Raw genomic sequence first — 18,585 nt, forward strand, 5'->3', positions numbered from 1 at the left:
ACCTAGAACCTAATATGGATCAACTCTGACCTTTCTGCAGCCCCTTCCTGAGCCCATTCCCCGTAACTGTGCTGATCTCTAAGGCATGAGGGGTTCATAAAGCCCAGAATGGGCTCCCCCAGAGCTGGATCTTCTAAACAGGGACATTAATCCCATGTTGTTTGCTGTTGGTTTTTTCAATCCTTCATCAACAATCGACACAAGTGGGGGAAAAAGAGCCAAGGCAAGTTGCGGGAAACAGCTTACTTGGGGGTTTGAAAAGAGCCACCAGATTTATGCAGAGGCGCTCAGGAGGTTGCTGGGCAGCCGACAGGGCCGGCCAGACTCTTACTGATCTTGCGGTTCCCCAAGCAGCCGCTGGCTTGCCACATACGGAACGTCAGCCTTTGGAGAAACCCCAGGATGAAACCTGTAAGCCATTCCATTATTTTAAAAACTCATGTCATGGAATTTCTGTATTTTCGTTTCCTTCTTCTGTTTGTGGCCTGAGGAGTAATTAATGACCTGAAACTTCACTACTGAGCCTCCATGAGAAAGGATACCTGCCAAAGGAGGAGTCCAGAGACGGGGCTAAGCTTACGCTGCCATGCAGATTAATGCCTGTCTTGGGGATTTCTCCTTGGTAATTAAAGCCCCAGCTTCTGCCTACTTAAATATGGCTTGAATCGACTTCTGATGTCCCTTTAGTATCTCAAGTTTCAAAGCCAGTGTGTCAGTGGCAGCATCCTCAGGGCAGTTTTGCGTTATTGTTTTCCTCTCTGGGAAGAAAATTCTCTTTGCTGAGCTCTTTGGGAGATCTTTTCTCCAACAGCAATACGATTGCAGGGTCTAGGGTAGAGTCAAGGGTTGGAATCCCAATTTTCACTCAGTTCAGAGGTAATTTGTTAAAGGACACGCTTTTCACGGATTTAAAGAAATTTCTGCTTTAAAATCCAGTCAGAAAATTTCTGGGTTTTTTGCATATGATGAAGCAAATCAGTATGAATAAAGTCATGATACTGTAAACGCTTTCGGATGTAAAAAAAAAAAAAAAAAAGAAAAGAAAATTTCTGGGTTTTTATCCCAAAGAAATGATTTAAAATGTGTTAAGATTGGAGCACAAGGCTGATTATTCTAGCCTTGCTTGTGAGAGAGAAAAATTCAAAGTCTAACAATAAGAGATTGGTTAAATAATTCACATTATCTCTATAAAATGAAATATTATATAGCCATCCAAATGGAAGCAACTAGAGTAGTTTGTAATAATGAATATAAGTCTGTATTTCATGCTACTGCAGTCCCCATATGTCTTGCACACAGAGTGGGTGCTCCAGAAGCTGATAGACATTTTTGGATTTTCATTTTCCTATTTCCAAGAGCAACACTGGGGTGGCGGTAAGCACCGTGGTAAAACGCCAGACATCTCAGCCTGCTTTTCTCTAGCTCAACTGCAATCTTCCTAAGTTATTTTTCCACTGTAATAATTTGTTTTTAGCCTGGTCACTTCTAGGTTGCCAAAATCGACCTATTTTTCTGCCCATAAGTTTGGCTAGCCAATTGGCTAGTGAATCCACCTGGCCACCAATAAAACTCATTACAATTCCGGTTCAGTGGTTTATTCCTTGAGACAGCCAATGAATCATTCAAAGGTTTCTTAGACTTTTCGGGACCACATGGAGGCAGATTCAAAGCGATAGGTCTCAGATAGGTAGGTAGGAGGTAGTGAAGATGAAATCACAGCTGGGCCAGCCTCTCAGGTATTTTCAACACCCACCCCCGCCAAGGGATCCAAGCTAGTTTTTATCTGGCGTTACTTCCTTTGTGTTCCCAGGGCAAATTTTGAAGCATTTCCTTGCGTGGCTCTGCCGCTTTGATTAGGGTCCTACTAATAAGCAATGGAAATGAAGATGCCCAGCAGGGAGAAGGAGCTCAGAGGGTTGCAAAAAAAAAAAAAAAAAAAAAAAAAAATTCAAGCTCTGGACTTTGTGCCAATTATTTGAAAGTTTAATGAACCGTGGGTGTTGGTGCAAGGCATCCTTAAACGGCTGAGAGCCCCAGTGAATCCAAAGCTGCGCCTCTTTGTGAGTGTCTGCTTTTTCTGGAATCCAAGAAATAAACTTAGGAAATAGTAGGGGTATTTTTGCCTTTGTGGGGGTGGAGTGGGGTGGGCAAGATTTCACCACTTTCAAAAAATGATAGGAGGAGGGTGAAAGTCTGAACCTCATTTCTCAGCTGGATGCCCCCAAACAATCAAATTTCCTCAAGTTTCTTCTTGTTACACAATGGGGCTCTTCACACTCTCCTGCTATTTTCAGACTTGCCAGCTGAGAAGGGAGTCAAGCTCCAGTTCTCTGGAGCCTGGTTAGTTTAATGGGGTTCTGTTCTTTCTCCCCTTTTCCCTGAATTATGAGATCTGAGTGCCAGGCTGGGGGTAGGAGAGCCAAGAGAGGGGGAAGCGAGTGATGTAAAGGCCAGACAGTGTGAAACCCCACCTTAGAATTGACTGCATTTGTCTGTAACGAGAGCAGCTTATGCTTTGGAGGCACAAAGGGTAAGAAACAATGTAAAAGAGGGTTTGGTGTTGACAGTGCAACAGGAAGACTTCCAAAGCATTTGTGAAGATGAGAAAGTCAGTGGGTTTGTTTTGCAGCTGATCAACCCATTGAGATTTAATAAACACCAGGGTAGATAATAATACAAGGCTGATGAAAACGATGGCTCGCATTAATGAGCACCTGCCGTTCTTGTAAGAGCTTCACGTGTCCTAACTCATTTCATCTGACCAACAATTTAAGAGGTTAGGAATCACCGTTACCTCTGTTTCACAGGTGAAGAAACAGAAACATGGAGGGGTTCTAGAACTTGTCCAAAGTTACACAGATGACTGCTGGTACCAAGATTGGGGCCCAGGCAGTCTGGGTATGGAGCCTCAATTCATAACCACTGGCCCCTCACTATCTTCCGTGAGAGATCAAGGCTACTAAGAGTAAAGCAAATAGCCTGAGGCCAGGACCTACGTGTCTCCGGTGCCCAGCTCAGGGCCTGGGAACTACAAGAGCTTAAGCAGCCAAGATCATTACTCTTGAAGCCAAGAAAGAGCTTTGTCTTGGAATCAAAAAGGAAATACCACATCAACTTTAGTTTGAGTAACACACAAAACTAAAAGCCAACAGTGTCTGAGGGTACTAGAAGGAGAAACGAACAGAGGATGAATTATTTTTAAAAATTGCAGATAGCTGTTAATTGAATTGGAAATATCTTTGCCCGCTTCCTTCCCAACTTTCTACCACTTCAGGAGTCCCACGAAATGACTTGTACTCCGGAGTTTAAACTCATGCCCTGAGCTATGTGGAAACATTCAAACTGGCTTAAATTTCCTACTTAGAGATGGAGTCAGGATGAGTATAAAAGCTCCTGAAGTCTTCTGGGAGAAATACAAGAGTTAATTTCCAGGTTAACATCTAAAATTGGTTAAAGAATTGGATATGGCACCATTTTCCTCTGTAGTTTGGCAGCTAGATCAGAAAGCAGAGCTTTGGAGATAAAGGTTCTAACACTGAGACGTGTGTGTGAGTGTGTGTATGTGTTGGTGGTAGCTACAACAGGAAACACAAGACAGGGTGAGAGTAGCCAACAGCCAGGGGTAAGTGAGGTCCTTAGATCACAAGAAATGAGCATAGCGAGAAGTAGATTCAGATAAAAATGAAGCAACTTTTGAGCAGAGGTCAGAATGACCTAAATTGCCTCTGGGGCAAGAAACTTGTGGGCAAGTCTCTTACACTTCTTCAGCCTCAGTTTCTGCATCTCAAAAATGGGAATTTAAATATCAAACTTGAAAGGTTACTTTAAGGATTTAAAGAGAAAGGTCCCTAGGGTGATTTAGTGGGTTAAGCACCCGACTTTGACTGTCAGCTCATGATCTCCTGATTTTCAGCTTGGAGCCTGCTTCAGATCCTCTGTCCACACCACCCTCCCCCGCTCACGTTCTCTCTCTCTTTCAAGATAAATAAAAGCATTTAAGAAAGTTTTAAAAAGAAGACGTGAAAAGAGCTTGTATAGTACTCGGTGCCCAGCAGGTACTCAACAGCTGCTGATTGTTGCTAGAAGTTGGGGTTTGTCAACCCGAGCACTCTTGACATCTTCAGCCCGATATTTTTTGGTTGTGGTGTGGTGTCCTGTGCACTACAGAAAGCTCACCAGCATCCCAGGCCTCTACCCCTGGATTCCCCCCAGTAGTGACCATCAGAACTGTCTCCTGAGGCTGCCAAATGTGCCCCCCTCCTGCCCGCCAGCTGAAAACCACTATTCCATTTGAGAAAGAGGAAACGATCTCTCTTGGGTGCGGTAGGCCATGGAGTAGACAAATTTCCCATTTCATATTGCTTTAAAGGGAAGAAAGAAACACGCAGGAAAGACACATTTGGGGCTCTGCCACGTCTCCCCCAAGTCCCCGTTTTTCTAACTGAATGATGAGTTCTCTGAGATGAAAAGAAATCTGACAAAAACAGTTGGAGTTCGGACAGACGTGCTAAACTGCCCTCTGGATCCCCGGCTCCTATCCCGGATAAGAAGAGGTGGGGGCCAATCACTGCCTTTATGAAGGCTATTGGACCACGTTTAACAAGCTAATTGGAGAAACATGGCACCAAATACAGTGGCAATTAACCTTCATTTAAATTAAGGAGTTGCTAATCATAAGAAGCTGAAAAAGAGCTGAGACTATAAAATCTGATAAAATGTGGAGATGGTGTGCTGGGAACATTCTAAATGGATTACTTTATTTCCCTTCCTCTGTGGTACAATTCTGGAAAAATATATTTGTTGATGCAAAACGTGTAGTAGTTTGGATAAAGGTTCATTTAAGGTTAAGTCCATACCCTTTTGCAACGTCTACACTTCTTGTCTCAAAGAGTGGGGAGGAAACACACACACACACACACACACACACACACACCCCAGAGGCTGGAGTGTCAGACTCTGGCAGGTGTGCCTCTGACTAACAAGATACATACTTTGTGGGCTTCAAATAATGTTATTCTTTTTAGCATCAAATACAGTGTACCTGGGGCAGAACTTCAAACACCGTCTCTGCGCATCCTCTCACCAAGCACGAAATGCTCTGGAGTTGTCTTGAATATCAGCCCAGCCCACTTGGGGAGGGCGCGCCTTGGCCCGTGGACCTCAGAGGTACACCTGCTGTCAGTTACCAAAGCAGGTCAGTTCTAGGAGAGTCATAATTATTCAATAATTTCCACCAGACTGGATGCTCTAAATTCACCCCTAAATGCATGTTGCTTGGCCTGTGGAAGAACTTATGATCTATTAAAAGAAAATACACAGAAATGAAGTGGAACTGACAAGTTGAGAAAAGATGGAGCAGGGAGAGATAGGGGGAGGGAGAGAGGTTTCTCAGCTCGGAGGCTGCAGTTCTGATTTCCATCTTGGATTACAGCTAAGAAAGATGTAGTTGGGAGGAACCAGCATTGGAGACTCCGAGCATCAGCTCTTTGCCTGCCTTCTTTTGTCCTCTCTTAGCGATGGCCTTAGCCCACACTTGAAAACAGGGAGCCTCATTTTGTTTTGGGGGTTAAAAATCCACCTTCTAGTTGTCTAATGGAGTGGGGTCACAGGAACAGAAAGGTTAACTGGGTGGTTCAACCTAGCAATTGTGGTCTTAGAAGAAGTCCTGAGTCAAGCTCCATCCTTGGGGGAATTGGAGAGAGGAGAGAGTGTGGGGTAGAGGCACTAAGCAAAGAAGAATTGAGAAGGCCGCTAGCAATTAAAGGAAGCGGCCTGCAATTTTTATTTATTGGGCTAAGGTCCTACCAGTAGTGGGTGGGAGAATGATTACAATTAATGGCAATAGGGGCACCTGGGTGTCTCAATAGGTTAAACATCTAACTTTGGCTCAGGTCATGATCTCGATGTTCATGAGTTCGAGCCCTGTGTCGGGCTCTGTGCTGACAGCTCAGAGCCTGGAGCTTGCTTCTGATTCTGTGTCTCCCTCTCTCTCTGCCCCTCCCCGGGTTGTGCTCTGTCTCTCTCTCTCTCTCTCTCTCAAAAATAAAATAAAAACATTTAAAAAATTATTGGCAATAATAGTGTGGCCATTAGATGCCATTAATTTATCACTTACTGTATGCCTTTCCCTGTGCAAAGTGCCTTGTAGGCATTAACTCCTCCTTTCTTTTCAGCAGCCCTGTGGCATGTGTTATTATTAGCTTCTTTCTACAGGTGAAGTAGAAACTTCCAACTATTAAATACTAGGTCATACAGGGGGGTTAAAATCCAGGACTCTGGTGCTTGGCCATTACCCATAAGATCACTGGACTGAGTCTCAGTCCTTCTTCTGCCATTAGCTTCTCTGACAACAGGCAAGGTTTCTAATCTCCCAGGGACACATTTTCCAAGGCCTGGTGCTCAATAAAGGGGTGGTAAATTGAATCTGTGGAATGGGGCTGATTCTAATTGCTCTACTTCTCTCTCAGGGTTGTTCTGAGGCTAGATGAGAAAATACTTGGAAGGCATTGAGCATAAAACAAATGTGAGCCACGACACCACTCTGTGCCTGCAGTGGGTAAACACTGCTGGTCCCATAAACTGCCTTCGGTCAACATTTATGGATAAAGCAGAGCTTAAATAATGCAGCTTTTTTCGTTTTCCACAAAATCTTACCGTGGATATCGATTCTCCTAAATTCCTAGAGTAGTTACTTTAAACCAAACCTCTTGTCACAAGGATTCACCAAAATGGGGGGCAGTGTTTGTTATGTACTCATTCTTAGAGCATTTTGACAGCCCTGTAAGATTTTTTTAAATCTACTTTACATTAATATGAAAAAAACCCCAAAGCCTCACAGTGTGACTATTTGACATGAGATCTGAAAATGGCTCAGAATATCCTGACACAGAAATCCAGGCAGAAGATTGGCTTTAAAACTATACTCTAAGGAACGTGACAAAATGATCTAACCAGATATGACATTTCAATTCACAACCACGCCACCATTCAGGTGGCCCTTTCTGCTTTCTGAGAACTGTAATTTATTCATCTGTACAAGAAGGCATGCACTGTAGTGACGTCCACTGGCTGGTTGATTCTTCTGGCCCGACTTTCTTGCTATCGCGTCATTCAGCATCATTAACAATTACGTTACTTCTGAAGGCATTCATAGTTTCAGTTTTACTTAAAGGTGTACCATCCTGTCAAACATATTCAGTAGAAAGAGATACTTTTTTAAAAAAAAAATAGCCATTGGTAAGCATGGCCCCATTCTGTCTGAAATTGCTCACAACTGCTTGCAAATATATAGGAATCAGTCCTGGGAATCTCTGATTTATAATACCTACTGATCCTGGACACTTTTAAAGCTTGTTTTCTATCATTGACATCTTCCATGTGCAACAGAGATAAACAGCAGCACAAACAGAACCTTCTAGTTATTCTAGCATCAGAGATTTATAGCAGTCATTCCAGGACTCCAAATAGATTTCAAAGGCAAATAAAAAGCCATGATGGCATCAAATGAATAGAAAAGTCTAGGGGTTGTAGTGTCTGGTTTCTCTGTATCCAGGGTAAGACAGTCTAAGAGTGGTCCAGGTGTATCAACCAATTGGTCTTACCCGCCCCCACCCCTCGAACTTCATAGCATAATGCCTGTTAGGACTTTGGACCCTCTCGCAGGGTGGTTATGAATTCGGACCCTGGAGTTGGAAACCTGGGTTCAAATTCTCTATGCTTTATTAGGGATGTGACCTGGGAGAGTCAGGTACCTCTCCGAGCCTCCCTTTCCTCATCTCTACATGTGAATAATAACATAAACTAGGGCTGTTGTGACTATTAGCTTCACACTTAGTAGAAATTCAATCAATACCAGTAGACATTATTGTTCTTATTACCAACATCATTACCAATCTCATCACTCTCCTATACACTGATCTTATCTATGCTTGATGTGTAACATCATGTCCTAGAGGACTATAGAGCAAGATGGGAAATTGTTGTAGATGTGAGCTGGCTTAAAATGATACCCGACTTCTTTAAACTGCTTGAATTAGTTCACATCACTGTAATATGGTAGCTTTGTTGTTTCATAGGAAAAGATTGATTTGGAGAACGAATAAATGAAGGAAACAATGTGTGTTTTGTTAAAAACAAAGCAACAACAAAAAAAGAGTAGATGGTAACAAGATCTGAGATGACCAAGTAATGATCAGTAGCCATCTTTCTGAATAAACAGGATGGATTGAAAACGAGTACCATCATTGTTAACATAGCATTTGAAAGTTTTCTTAGGTTTGAACCACCTTCTTGAGACCTTGCTCACAGTGTGGATTTTCTGTCCTCTGCCAACTCACAATTAGAGGTGGGTAGAATAGCCCACTCTTTCTCCCCCAGTTGTGGCCTCCTCATGGTGGGGTCAGAATTGAAATGGCTTGCCATTTGCAGTTGTAATGGCATCATACTGATCCTTGACATTCATTCTGCTTCTGTGACTCTTAGGACTCGGGCTCATTTGTCAATGAACTTTCATCTGCTAAGTAATTGTTTAATATCATGGAAGTTTCATCTAGGAGCCTTTCCTTTTTTATTACTAGAAAGATTTCTCCTGCCCCTCCCCTTCTTCCACCATGTAATAAAACAGAACCTACCCAGTGTAGTACACAATTCAGGATTTCATTATATCCTGCTGGATGGGAGACACTATTTACACAGAGATGAAGCAGCATACCTTCACAAGATTATTTCACATGAGGAGAATGTGGTTTTATAGAACAAAATACATCTTTTTCCACTTGGTGAGCAAACTAGGTGAGTCAACATCTTCTCTCAGGAAGTCAGGACATTTCCTCTGACTTTAGAATTCTGTAACAGTGTCCACATGTACTCATGCACGGATGCATGCATGTTGGTTCTGTGATACATATATACCAATCTTTTTGCATATCTGCACATCACATGAGGGATAAGCCCAAGTTAGGTGACTCTCTTAAAGGTAATTTAAAACCATAAAGACTAGTAGCTTCAATTTGGGAGAAAAAAAAAAGGACACCTGTTCAAAGATTCAAGTTCTGTGCATTACTCTTCTTTTTCCAAGATAACATATTAAAGGGCTACAAATTTGAATTTTGGGGGGGGGGGTCCTTTCAAACTGAATCACAAAGCTCTGCAAATTGGGACTTCATCCAGTTAGCCTTCAAACTGTGCTTATTTTAAAGTTCAGGTCTCCATAATATATAGATTAGGTTAGATAACTGTAAAATTTATTTACATAATCCCTAAAAGAATTTTGAAAAATTATGTTCCCACTTCTATATAGTTGACATCTAATTTTGTTCTTATTAAAAATCTACATAGTTCTTGGGGTGCCAGTAGGTTAAGCTTCTGACTCTTGATTTCAGCCCCGGTCATGATCTTGTAGTTTGTGGGATCAGGTCCTGTGTCGGGCTCTGTGCTGACAGTGTGGAGCCTGCTTGGGATTCTATCTTTCCCTCTCTGCCCCTCCCCACCCACTCTCAAAATAAGTAAGCAAGCAAACAAAAAATCTAAATAGTTCAAAGAACATAATTTCTGGCAATACATATTTCTATTTTAAAACATACCCATTGTATCCATTTTTAAATGAATCCAATGGAGTATTCGATAATCTCTATCTTCCATTAAAAAGTAATAAAAGAGTTCCTCTTTAGCAGTTGGAAATTTTACATGTGATCTTTGTTTGGTATGGATTTGTGTTTCCATTGTACTTCCATCACAAAATTATACCCTAATACAATATTTTTTATATTGGAAAGCATTTTATCAATCACCCTATTACATGTATGAATATATATGTTTGTAAGTTTAAATAACTTTTACCCATGAGCCTAATGTTTTAAGTGTCAAAAATTTATTTTGGGTTGGGTGATATTATTAGTAAATATTTTTAATGCACAATTGTTCCAAACAATATAAATATATTATACATTTTAATCATTATTAAATTTAAAAAGTAAACATTTTATTAGAAATGTGTGGGGCTTTTTCTTCAATTAGTTTATATATTTTTGTGGGGGGACAAATATTACTTATTTCTAGAATGGGCTATGATTCAGCCTAAATTCTCTTCCCATTTTTCATTCTATAGATGTGCTGAGAAAGCTTGCTTGCATAAATGAGTAGATGAGAACAGATGGAGTTTTGTTATGGCAATGCCATTAATTTCTTTGAATTCCTTCTGAGTTATATGTCCTGATCACATCGTGATCTGTCATCAGAAATTGTTTTTTAATGGTCCATCAGCTGATGAGTAGATTAGGACTTTTCAGTATTATTGAAATAAAGAAATTGTTAACCTCCTTATATGCAAAAGAGTGCATTACTCAGGCATTAGAATCACTTGCTTTCATCGCCAACAACATCAATATTTCAAATGGTCCCTTTTTAATTAGCACCTGAATGGTTTTGCCTCCTAGCAATGTATTGTGTGGTGATACCTGGGATGGAAAGGAAGGATGTTTTTCTTTTGTAAAATGTGAATAGGTAATTAAGAAAGAAGACAGCCGGGTATTTTCACATGTAGAACATTCTCATAAATTTTAGGCAAATGTACATGTGAAGGTTGAGAAGTTGAAAATTTATTTCCTTAACCATTATCCCGGCCACTGTGCCCCTCCAAGAGTTGTTGTGCTCCTATAAGTGTGTGTGTGTGTCCCCATCTGGGTATTCTGGGCTGTACTGGTTTCACCCATGTGAGTCCTTGGATCAGTGTATAAGGAAAAAGAAAGTGGGAGGAGGATTGGTGGTGGAAAGAGACAGAGATTAGGAGAGACTGGTGTGTGTGGGGTATTCAGGGATGGAAACTTCTATGCCCAGTCTATCCTATACTAACAAACCAGTGCATTTCAGATAAGCACAAGTCACACTGTCTGAATAACCAGTGAGAAAAACGGTTGACTGGCTCCATAATGCTGGAATTATAAATAAATCTACAGCAAGCCTCACTTGTCTTCCCTTGATCTCATGAGATTTCCAACCATTTATTTCAGAGGTTTCCAGTAAGTCTTGTGATACCTTTCCAGTTCAGGGGCACAAAGGAATGGCAGACATCATGCTTCTGTCTCAGATCCAAGAGGTGTGGATGAAAAGGAATGTGATTAAAAAAAAAAAAAATACTCGCCCCGAGGGCTTGCATAACTCCAAAGCCCTTCAAGCCGCGGGAAAGAAATCAGAGGGGACAGAGACAAGTTATATCAAGAAATAAGCCACTTACAATGAGCGGGCCGCGGTTGTTCTCCCGGTACTTGTTCTGGAAGAAAATGTAAACGACGGTGGCAGCCAGGGAGTAGAGGAAGGCGAAGACAGCAACCGTGACGAAGAACTCAGCGGAAGATGAGGAGTCACCAGTCAATGCCAGCTTCTGCTGCTCCTTCCCCTCGCAGGTGGGCACTTCAAACGTCACCTGGTGTAACCTAAAGTGCCAGATGAAGGAGACTCTTTACAATGCGATGGAGACCAAGTGAGGGGCTGGGTGTCTACATGTTCTAAAGCAAAGCAGGGGTGATTGGGGAGTTTTACGGCATGCTTCTGGGAGAAGTTCATTAAAGAAACTGAGGTTACCGCTGGAAACATGGAAGAAATGTCACAGGAAAACATCATTCCACTGGGTTTCCCAGTAGCTAGTCACTCGAGACAGAGGGGGGGAGGGGAGGGAAAGGGAACCTGAAATGACGATAAATTACACTATATGACATCCTCCTGCTCAAATTCCCCAGCGCTTTCTCATTGTGCTTGGACTCAATCCCTAACTCCTTAGTAAGACCCAGCAGGTCTTACATCAGGTCCTTATGGCACAGTCCTGACTTGTGGTCATTTCAATGTTCCCTTTTCCTCACTCTGTCCCCTGACATTTTCCATAGCTGGCTTCTTCTTGGTATTCCTGTGTCTGCTCAAAGGTCATCTTCTGGGAGAGCCTTTTTCTGACCATTAAGCTAAAATAGTTCCTTTCCTGTAGACATTTTCTATCCCAGTGCCCTGGTTAACGTCATTCATAGCACTCATCACTAGCCACACTGTTTTGGTGATGTATTTAATTCCTTGTTTTCTTCTGTCTTCGCTGCCCCTTCCATGGTGATGGAATCTTGATTTTCTTCTTCTTGACACTTGTTAGGCATTCAGTATATAGGACTTGGATAAATGAATGAACATTCTTGATTCTGTAAGATGACGGATCGATACTAATTTGATTGAACTTTTAGAACTTCTATTTTAGAGAGTAAGTTCTATTAGGAAAGCATTCAGGCTCAGTGTGTTACCTAATAGAGAAAAATAAGGTTTGGGGGCTAATACTTTCTGCTCAATAAATGACACCTAAGGAAGTATGTTATAGCCAGTACAGTAGCTCATGTTGTCAACTAGGTGGTAAACTGTAATTTAATATAGGAGCCAAAATTGTGCTTCATAAGAAATGACTAAATTATTCTTTGAGTATTAGGGAGGCATTTGAAAATAGCCATAGCAACGATATCAACAAAGTGCCACTTGGAAAATTATCTACGAAAGTAACAATAATGATAAAGCCATCGGTGAACCTGCTCATTTCCCAATTTACGCATAGAAAGTATTTTTTTTAACTAAGCAAAACTCGATGCCTTTAAAACAGATTTGTCGTGTACATTCTCTTATACTTTAGATAATACTATAATGATAAAATAGTAATGACAATAGCAAACTAACATTGGAACATTTCTTATGGCCCAGATAATTGTGTTTTATGCTCATTGTTTAATTGAATGCCCAATGGCAACCCTATGATGTAGGCACTTTATTGCCCCCTCCCCCTTTACAGAATAAGAAACGGGCTTAGAAAGATTAAGTAGTTCATCCTAAACCACAAGGTGGTAAATTGGGCAGGGATTTAAATCTGTGCCTGACTCCAGAGCTTGAAGCTCATGGGCCACTGGCATCGCAATCACTAGAGGCCTTGCTACAAACATACATTCCAGGGCCTTGTGCTGGATCTAGTGAACCATAATCTCTAGGGACGTGGCTCTGTTGACAGCTAATGCAGGGACGTGCAGTATCCCTCAGCTTTTTATTTCTCAGAAACCCAGTCTTTTCTACTATTGCCTGACTTGAGAAAGAGCTGTTTACACCATCTACTTGATCCTGCTTGTATTTACTGAGGCTCCTCCTGCTTCTCAGCCACCAGAAAGGTGTTATGCTTTGTAGCCCAATTCAGGAAAAGAGAAGCATTTGTCATGGTCACATTGTGCAGTTCCTTTCCTCCCCTTGCCAGAGAGATTAAAACATTTCTCCATGGTTTGGTCTGTGGGAAGGCTGACAAATGAAATGGACTTAAAAGGTAATCGTGCCAACGATTCTCAAATAGGTGATTTTCAGGTAATGCATACCTTTCTCTCATGATTTCATAATAGGTCATTACTCAACAGATTTGTAGCAAGTGGCCAGTAGTTCATACAATGGCTAGATGCTGTGGTAGAGTGAGAAACGTAGGATGGCCCTTGCCTGTGTTGAACTTCAAGTTTAGAGAGAAAATACAGGTTTCCTGAGAGGAGCCCGAGGCTAGCCTGGGGCGGGGTGGTCAATGTAAAATACCCTATGGAAGTGACTTTTAAGCTGCAGCCTGAAAAATGGGTAGAAATGATCCATATAGAAAGTTAAGAATGAAAACACCATGAAATATGACTATACATCCACCAGGGTGGCTATAATAATAATAATAATAATAATAAAAAAACCCAGTAAGATTGGAATAGCAAGTGTTGGCAAGATTGGGTAAGAATAACAAGATAAGACTGGAATAACAAATTCTAATTAGACAGAATTGGAACTTTCATCTATTGCTGGTGGAAATGTAAAATGGTGCAGCCACTTTGAAAAAACAGTCTGGCAGTTTTTCAAACGGTTAAACATAGAGTTAGCATATGATCCAGCAATTCCACTTCTAGACACATACCCAAGAGAAACGGTAACATTTGTCTGCACAAAAACTTGTACAAGAATGTTCACAGCAGCACTATTCATAATAGCCAAAACCTGAAAGCAACAAACAACACAAATGTCTATCGATTGATGAATGGATAAATAAAATGTGGCATATCGATGCAATGGAATATTATCTATCAATAAGGAATGGAGTGCTGAGCGAACCTTGAAAGCATTCTGCTAAGTGGAAAAAGTCAGTCACAAAGGACCACACATTGTATGACTCCATTCGGATGAAATGTTCAGAAAAGGCCAATCTATGGAAACAAAGAGTAGGCTGGCATTTGCCTAGGGCCGGGGGGACAATGGGAGAATCCAAAATGATGGCTAAGTGTTACAGGATTTCTTTTTTCTTTTTTTTTTTTAAGGTTTTATTCACTTTTTAGAGACAGAGACAGAGCATGAGTGGGGGAGGGGCAGAGAGAGAGGGAGACACAGAATCCAGAGCGGGCTCCAGGCTCCGAGCTGTCAGCACAGAGCCTGATGCGGGGCTCAAACCCATGAACTGTGAGATCATGACCTGAGCCGAAGTCAGACGCTCAACCAACTGAGCCACCCAGGCGCCCCTGGATTTCTTTTCTGGGTGACAAGAATGTTGTGGAATTGACTGTGATGATGGATGTGGTGATGTGAATATACTTAAAACCATAAAGTTGTACATTTTAAGTGAATGAATTGTATAGTATGTGACTTACATCTCAGTAAAGCTGTTAAAACATAGGCCACAAAGAGCATGCACCAAGACCCTGCATAGGCCAGGAACACAGCATACGGGGAGAGATGAAATATGTCTTGGAAAACTGGAACATGGCGGGAAAAGGAAATGAGTGGTTTCAGATGAGATGGAGAAGTCCTCAGGGGCCCTCACTGCGGGGTATTGTGGGCCAGGTTATAGTTTTGGGTCTTTATCTTAAGTCAAAGATGGGAAAGATTTTCCTATAATGAACAACATGCAAGACAAAAATAGCAGGCGGGGCTATGTCACCTGCTGCAACTATTCAGAGGTACGCACACTTGCTTTCCAGATGCCAGGATTGGCGGTGCTTCTGACATGCCAGTTCCCTCAGCTGACGTGCACAGACTGGGTCTGCAATGTTGGTCTGTGGTGGGGTGGCAGGCAGCGGGAGAATAAAAGAATTGGGTGTTGGATTTTTTTCCCCGTGCAATCAGCTGAATATCATTTCCCCTATCGCTAACTTATTACGTTGATTTACAGTAAATGTTAATTGTGGTTATCTGTACAAGGCACAGGCACGCAAAAATCACTAACAAATCTGCTGCACTTATTAACGCCAGTGATTTATAGCTTGGTATTTGGCCCACCAGACACACTGGGGTGAAATCAAGGGACAGAGGGGAAAAGGAAGTGCGTTCTAAGCTAATGCCTCGTCCGTTGGAGGGAGTAGGGATCATTTATAAAGAACGAGCACGTCAGCTCAAAATAGTCTGAGCATAATAATTCATAGGACTGAACATTTTTAATGCCATACGATTGGTATGTATTGCTCAACACACATATTTTAACAGAGAGGGTCTTTTAAGCATCAGATAGATATACATGCGTAAATATGTATGTTTTATTCTGGAGGAAGAGAGTTTATAGTCAGCAAGTGTTCAGCAGCTGTAATAATTTTGGAAGCAAGTATCATTCATTTAGAACCTAAACAAGGGAAGAACTGTTCTGTATAGCCAGAGTGTGTCAGTTGACAGAACCTGGAAGCCAAGGGGACCACCTCTGATCCCGTGACGAACTCGTCATGAAGCAACTGCTGAGCCTGCAAAAGGGACCAAATCCAACTGTGTTGATTTCAAATGTATAATTCCCTTCAGGGTGGGCCTCAGTCAAAGGGTAATTGAATTTCGTTGGGTCTTACTGCATTGTGTCTACCAAAGAAAAGCATCCATGGTAGAGTAGATTTTTAAAAATTTTTTTACCAACGCATAAACAACAAGTAAACATCTCACTGCTGCTTCACTTACACGAAAGGGGCTGCTAGGCACCCACAGCTTTTAGTTCTGTTTATGGGGCCTGGAAAAATATTAAGCAAGTTGGCACTGCTTTATTAATGAAAATATTTACAATAGCAACCAATGACATGTTTCAGCCTCCAGGCATTGTGCTAGCTTCTTTACCGACATGATTCTCATCTAATGCTCATGATGCCTGTCTTAGGTAGGTGCTATTACTATGACCGTTATACACAGATGAGGAAACTGAGGCTTGGAGTGTGCAGTGAGCTTGCCTGAAGTCATGTAGCTAGTGGAGGGCAGGGACGAGGCTTGAATGCAAGGAGATTAGGTGGAGCCTACACTAATAACTACTGTACGTTTCTGCCCCTCTTTCTCAGGACTTACGGCATCCTTAGATTTCCAGCTGAATGTCTATAAAAATGACCAAGCCATCTTGGAGTGTCTGCGTGGCTCAGCTGGTTGTGTGTCCAAGTCTTGATTTCAGTTCAGGTCATGATCACATGGTCGTGGGACTGAGCTCCGTGTAACGCTCTGTGCAAACAGCTTGGCGTTCTCTCTCCCACACGTTCTCTGTGTCCCCCTCTTTCTGCCCCTCCCTCACTCATGCTCTCTCTCTTCCTCTCTCAAAAATAAACATTAAAAAAACAAGGCTCCCATGAACAAGTTTTGATCTAGGTCATTCTAACATTTGCTTCCAAAGCAAGCAGAGGGCAAATGAACTTGAATGCCTCGTGCACTGAAATTGTGATCATTGTAGGACCTGTGGTTCTTTACACAAAGTGAGGTATTCAGTACAGGAAGACACAGATTCATGTGTATGCAGCACTGTACCATTAGGGGCATCTGGTAATAAGAGTTTGATATTATTGACATTATCTTTCACCTGCTGCAGAAGAAAAGAGGACTAATGCCCCTAACAATGTATCTGGGGGGTGGCTCAGGGAGGGACAGGAATGACATGTCCCAATGGTGGCGGTCCCCCAGGAGCAAATGTGGGAAGCATCAAGGGTGTTGGGGAGCAAACTGCTGTTACAGAATTTCTCATCCCCAGAATTAAAGTCGCCAGGGACAATCAGAGGGCAACTGGCAAATTGTGGTGCTAAGCACGTTTCTCTTCACTTGATCATTTTCCACAGCCCCTGTTTCAATATCCTTTTATCAGCTGATAGAGACTTTAATCCTCTTGCTCCTTCTTTTTCTCTTCCCAGTATAAAATATTGGCATTTGTCTGGTTTTAGATTGACTTTTCTTTCACTAGCCATATGTGTATGCATAATAAATGTGTTTGTGTGTGCTCGTATACACTCACACACACCTCTGCTTGCTTAGCCTAGATGATTCACAGCATAAATCACTACAAAATCCCGAGAGTTTAGCAACACGTTCACACACTAGATCTCCTTTTTTTCTCTCCAGCAACCTTCTCTATTCTATAGAGGAGGAAGTTGGAGCTCAGTCATCTTGAAAGAATCATCAAAGATCACCCAGTTGGCATAGAGAAGGAGCAAACTTGGAAACCAGCTCTGAGGTGTTTTTTTCTTTCTTATGATGCAAATTCCACCTCTAACTTTTCCAAACTACTGAATTCTCCATTATGCTCAAGTCCTTCAATCCTTCAAGAGGGATGGGTTGAGCCCCATGGGCCAGTCATTGGAGAAGCCAAGCAATGAGTTGTGAGGCACTGGAGTTGAGATTTTCTAGGAGGATGAAAAGGACAAGTCCCTCTGTCTGCCATGTCCCTGGTTTTCTTACTGTACCTGGAGCAGGGCATGGGACAATGCTATATGGGATAATGATGATTCTACCACTACTACTGCCACTGCTGGATGCCAATCACCAATGACACTTATTGCCAGGCCAGGCACTATGCCAAATGCCTTCACATCTTATCTCATTTGGACCTTCAAATCTGATGAAGTGGGTACTATTTCTCTTCTGTTAGTGGTGAGGAAAGTGAGGGGAAGGGAGGTTAAGTGACTCGTCGATGTAAGGGCCTGAAAACAGAGACTATCTGACCTCAAAGCTTTTATTCTTAAGCTCCTATGTGAAACAAATACAGTGCTATATTTTTTCTTTATCCGTCACCTGTCTACTGACTTCTTGGACAACTGCTGGATTTTCTGATTGCCTTCCTATGGCTGGTTTTCCCTTTTGCCGCTTTCAGTTGTTTTTCAACAGATGAGTGGTCATGGGATGAACGTACGGAGGCTGTGGCCTTTTGTTCCGCTGCTCCCCTGGCTCATGGGTGATTTCAAACTGGTTCTAAAGACTTGCATATTGATTAGAGCAAGGTTTTCCCTTATGCCACCAGCTCGTTATGAGGCATGTTTCTATGCTATGGTCAAAATCTCAGGGCTGCAGGTATAGGATCTGTTTGGGGTGGAAAGGGCAGAAGATGGGGACAAGGTGGGGACTCAGAATAGTCTTGGGAAATATGCCAGTTGCAGTGAGAACTCAGAGAAGGCTCCAGTACTTGGACTTAGGTTGCTACAGTTGGAAACTTCAGCTTGAAGTTGACGTCCTCAGCTTGCCAAGGAGAAGGGATGGAATTTGTCCGAGACTCAGGACATACTGACCGGAAGTATCAGTATATGCAGGATGCCTCTGCTGACTAAAAGGGTCATTACCAGACTCTATCCAACATCAAAG

The 18,585-nt window shown here is 42.1% G+C and overlaps 1 protein-coding gene, 1 long non-coding RNA gene and 1 other non-coding gene across 8 annotated transcripts in view; 2 read left to right on the plus strand and 1 right to left on the minus strand.

Annotated features, from left to right (window-relative positions):
- The window catches only part of SYNPR (synaptoporin), a 312,280-nt gene that overhangs the window by 36,021 nt on the left and 257,674 nt on the right, over positions 1 to 18,585 (minus strand). For both annotated transcript variants that reach the window (XM_027039158.2, XM_053219132.1), the window contains one exon: positions 11,231 to 11,429. In XM_027039158.2, the coding sequence (XP_026894959.1) occupies positions 11,231 to 11,429 (199 nt within the window). The remainder of the gene's footprint in view (positions 1 to 11,230; positions 11,430 to 18,585) is intronic.
- On the plus strand, positions 957 to 1,019 carry LOC113593624 (small nucleolar RNA Z39). The gene has a single exon (XR_003413902.1). It is a non-coding gene; the product is annotated as a small nucleolar RNA Z39 (small nucleolar RNA).
- LOC113593585 (uncharacterized) overlaps positions 11,264 to 18,585 on the plus strand; it is an 80,789-nt gene continuing 73,467 nt past the window's right edge. For all 5 annotated transcript variants that reach the window (XR_008297080.1, XR_008297081.1, XR_008297082.1 and 2 more), the window contains exon 1: positions 11,264 to 11,399. This is a non-coding gene — a long non-coding RNA (uncharacterized LOC113593585). The remainder of the gene's footprint in view (positions 11,400 to 18,585) is intronic.

Source organism: Acinonyx jubatus, chromosome A2, assembly GCF_027475565.1.
Source record: "Acinonyx jubatus isolate Ajub_Pintada_27869175 chromosome A2, VMU_Ajub_asm_v1.0, whole genome shotgun sequence".
NCBI lineage: Eukaryota > Metazoa > Chordata > Mammalia > Carnivora > Felidae > Acinonyx > Acinonyx jubatus.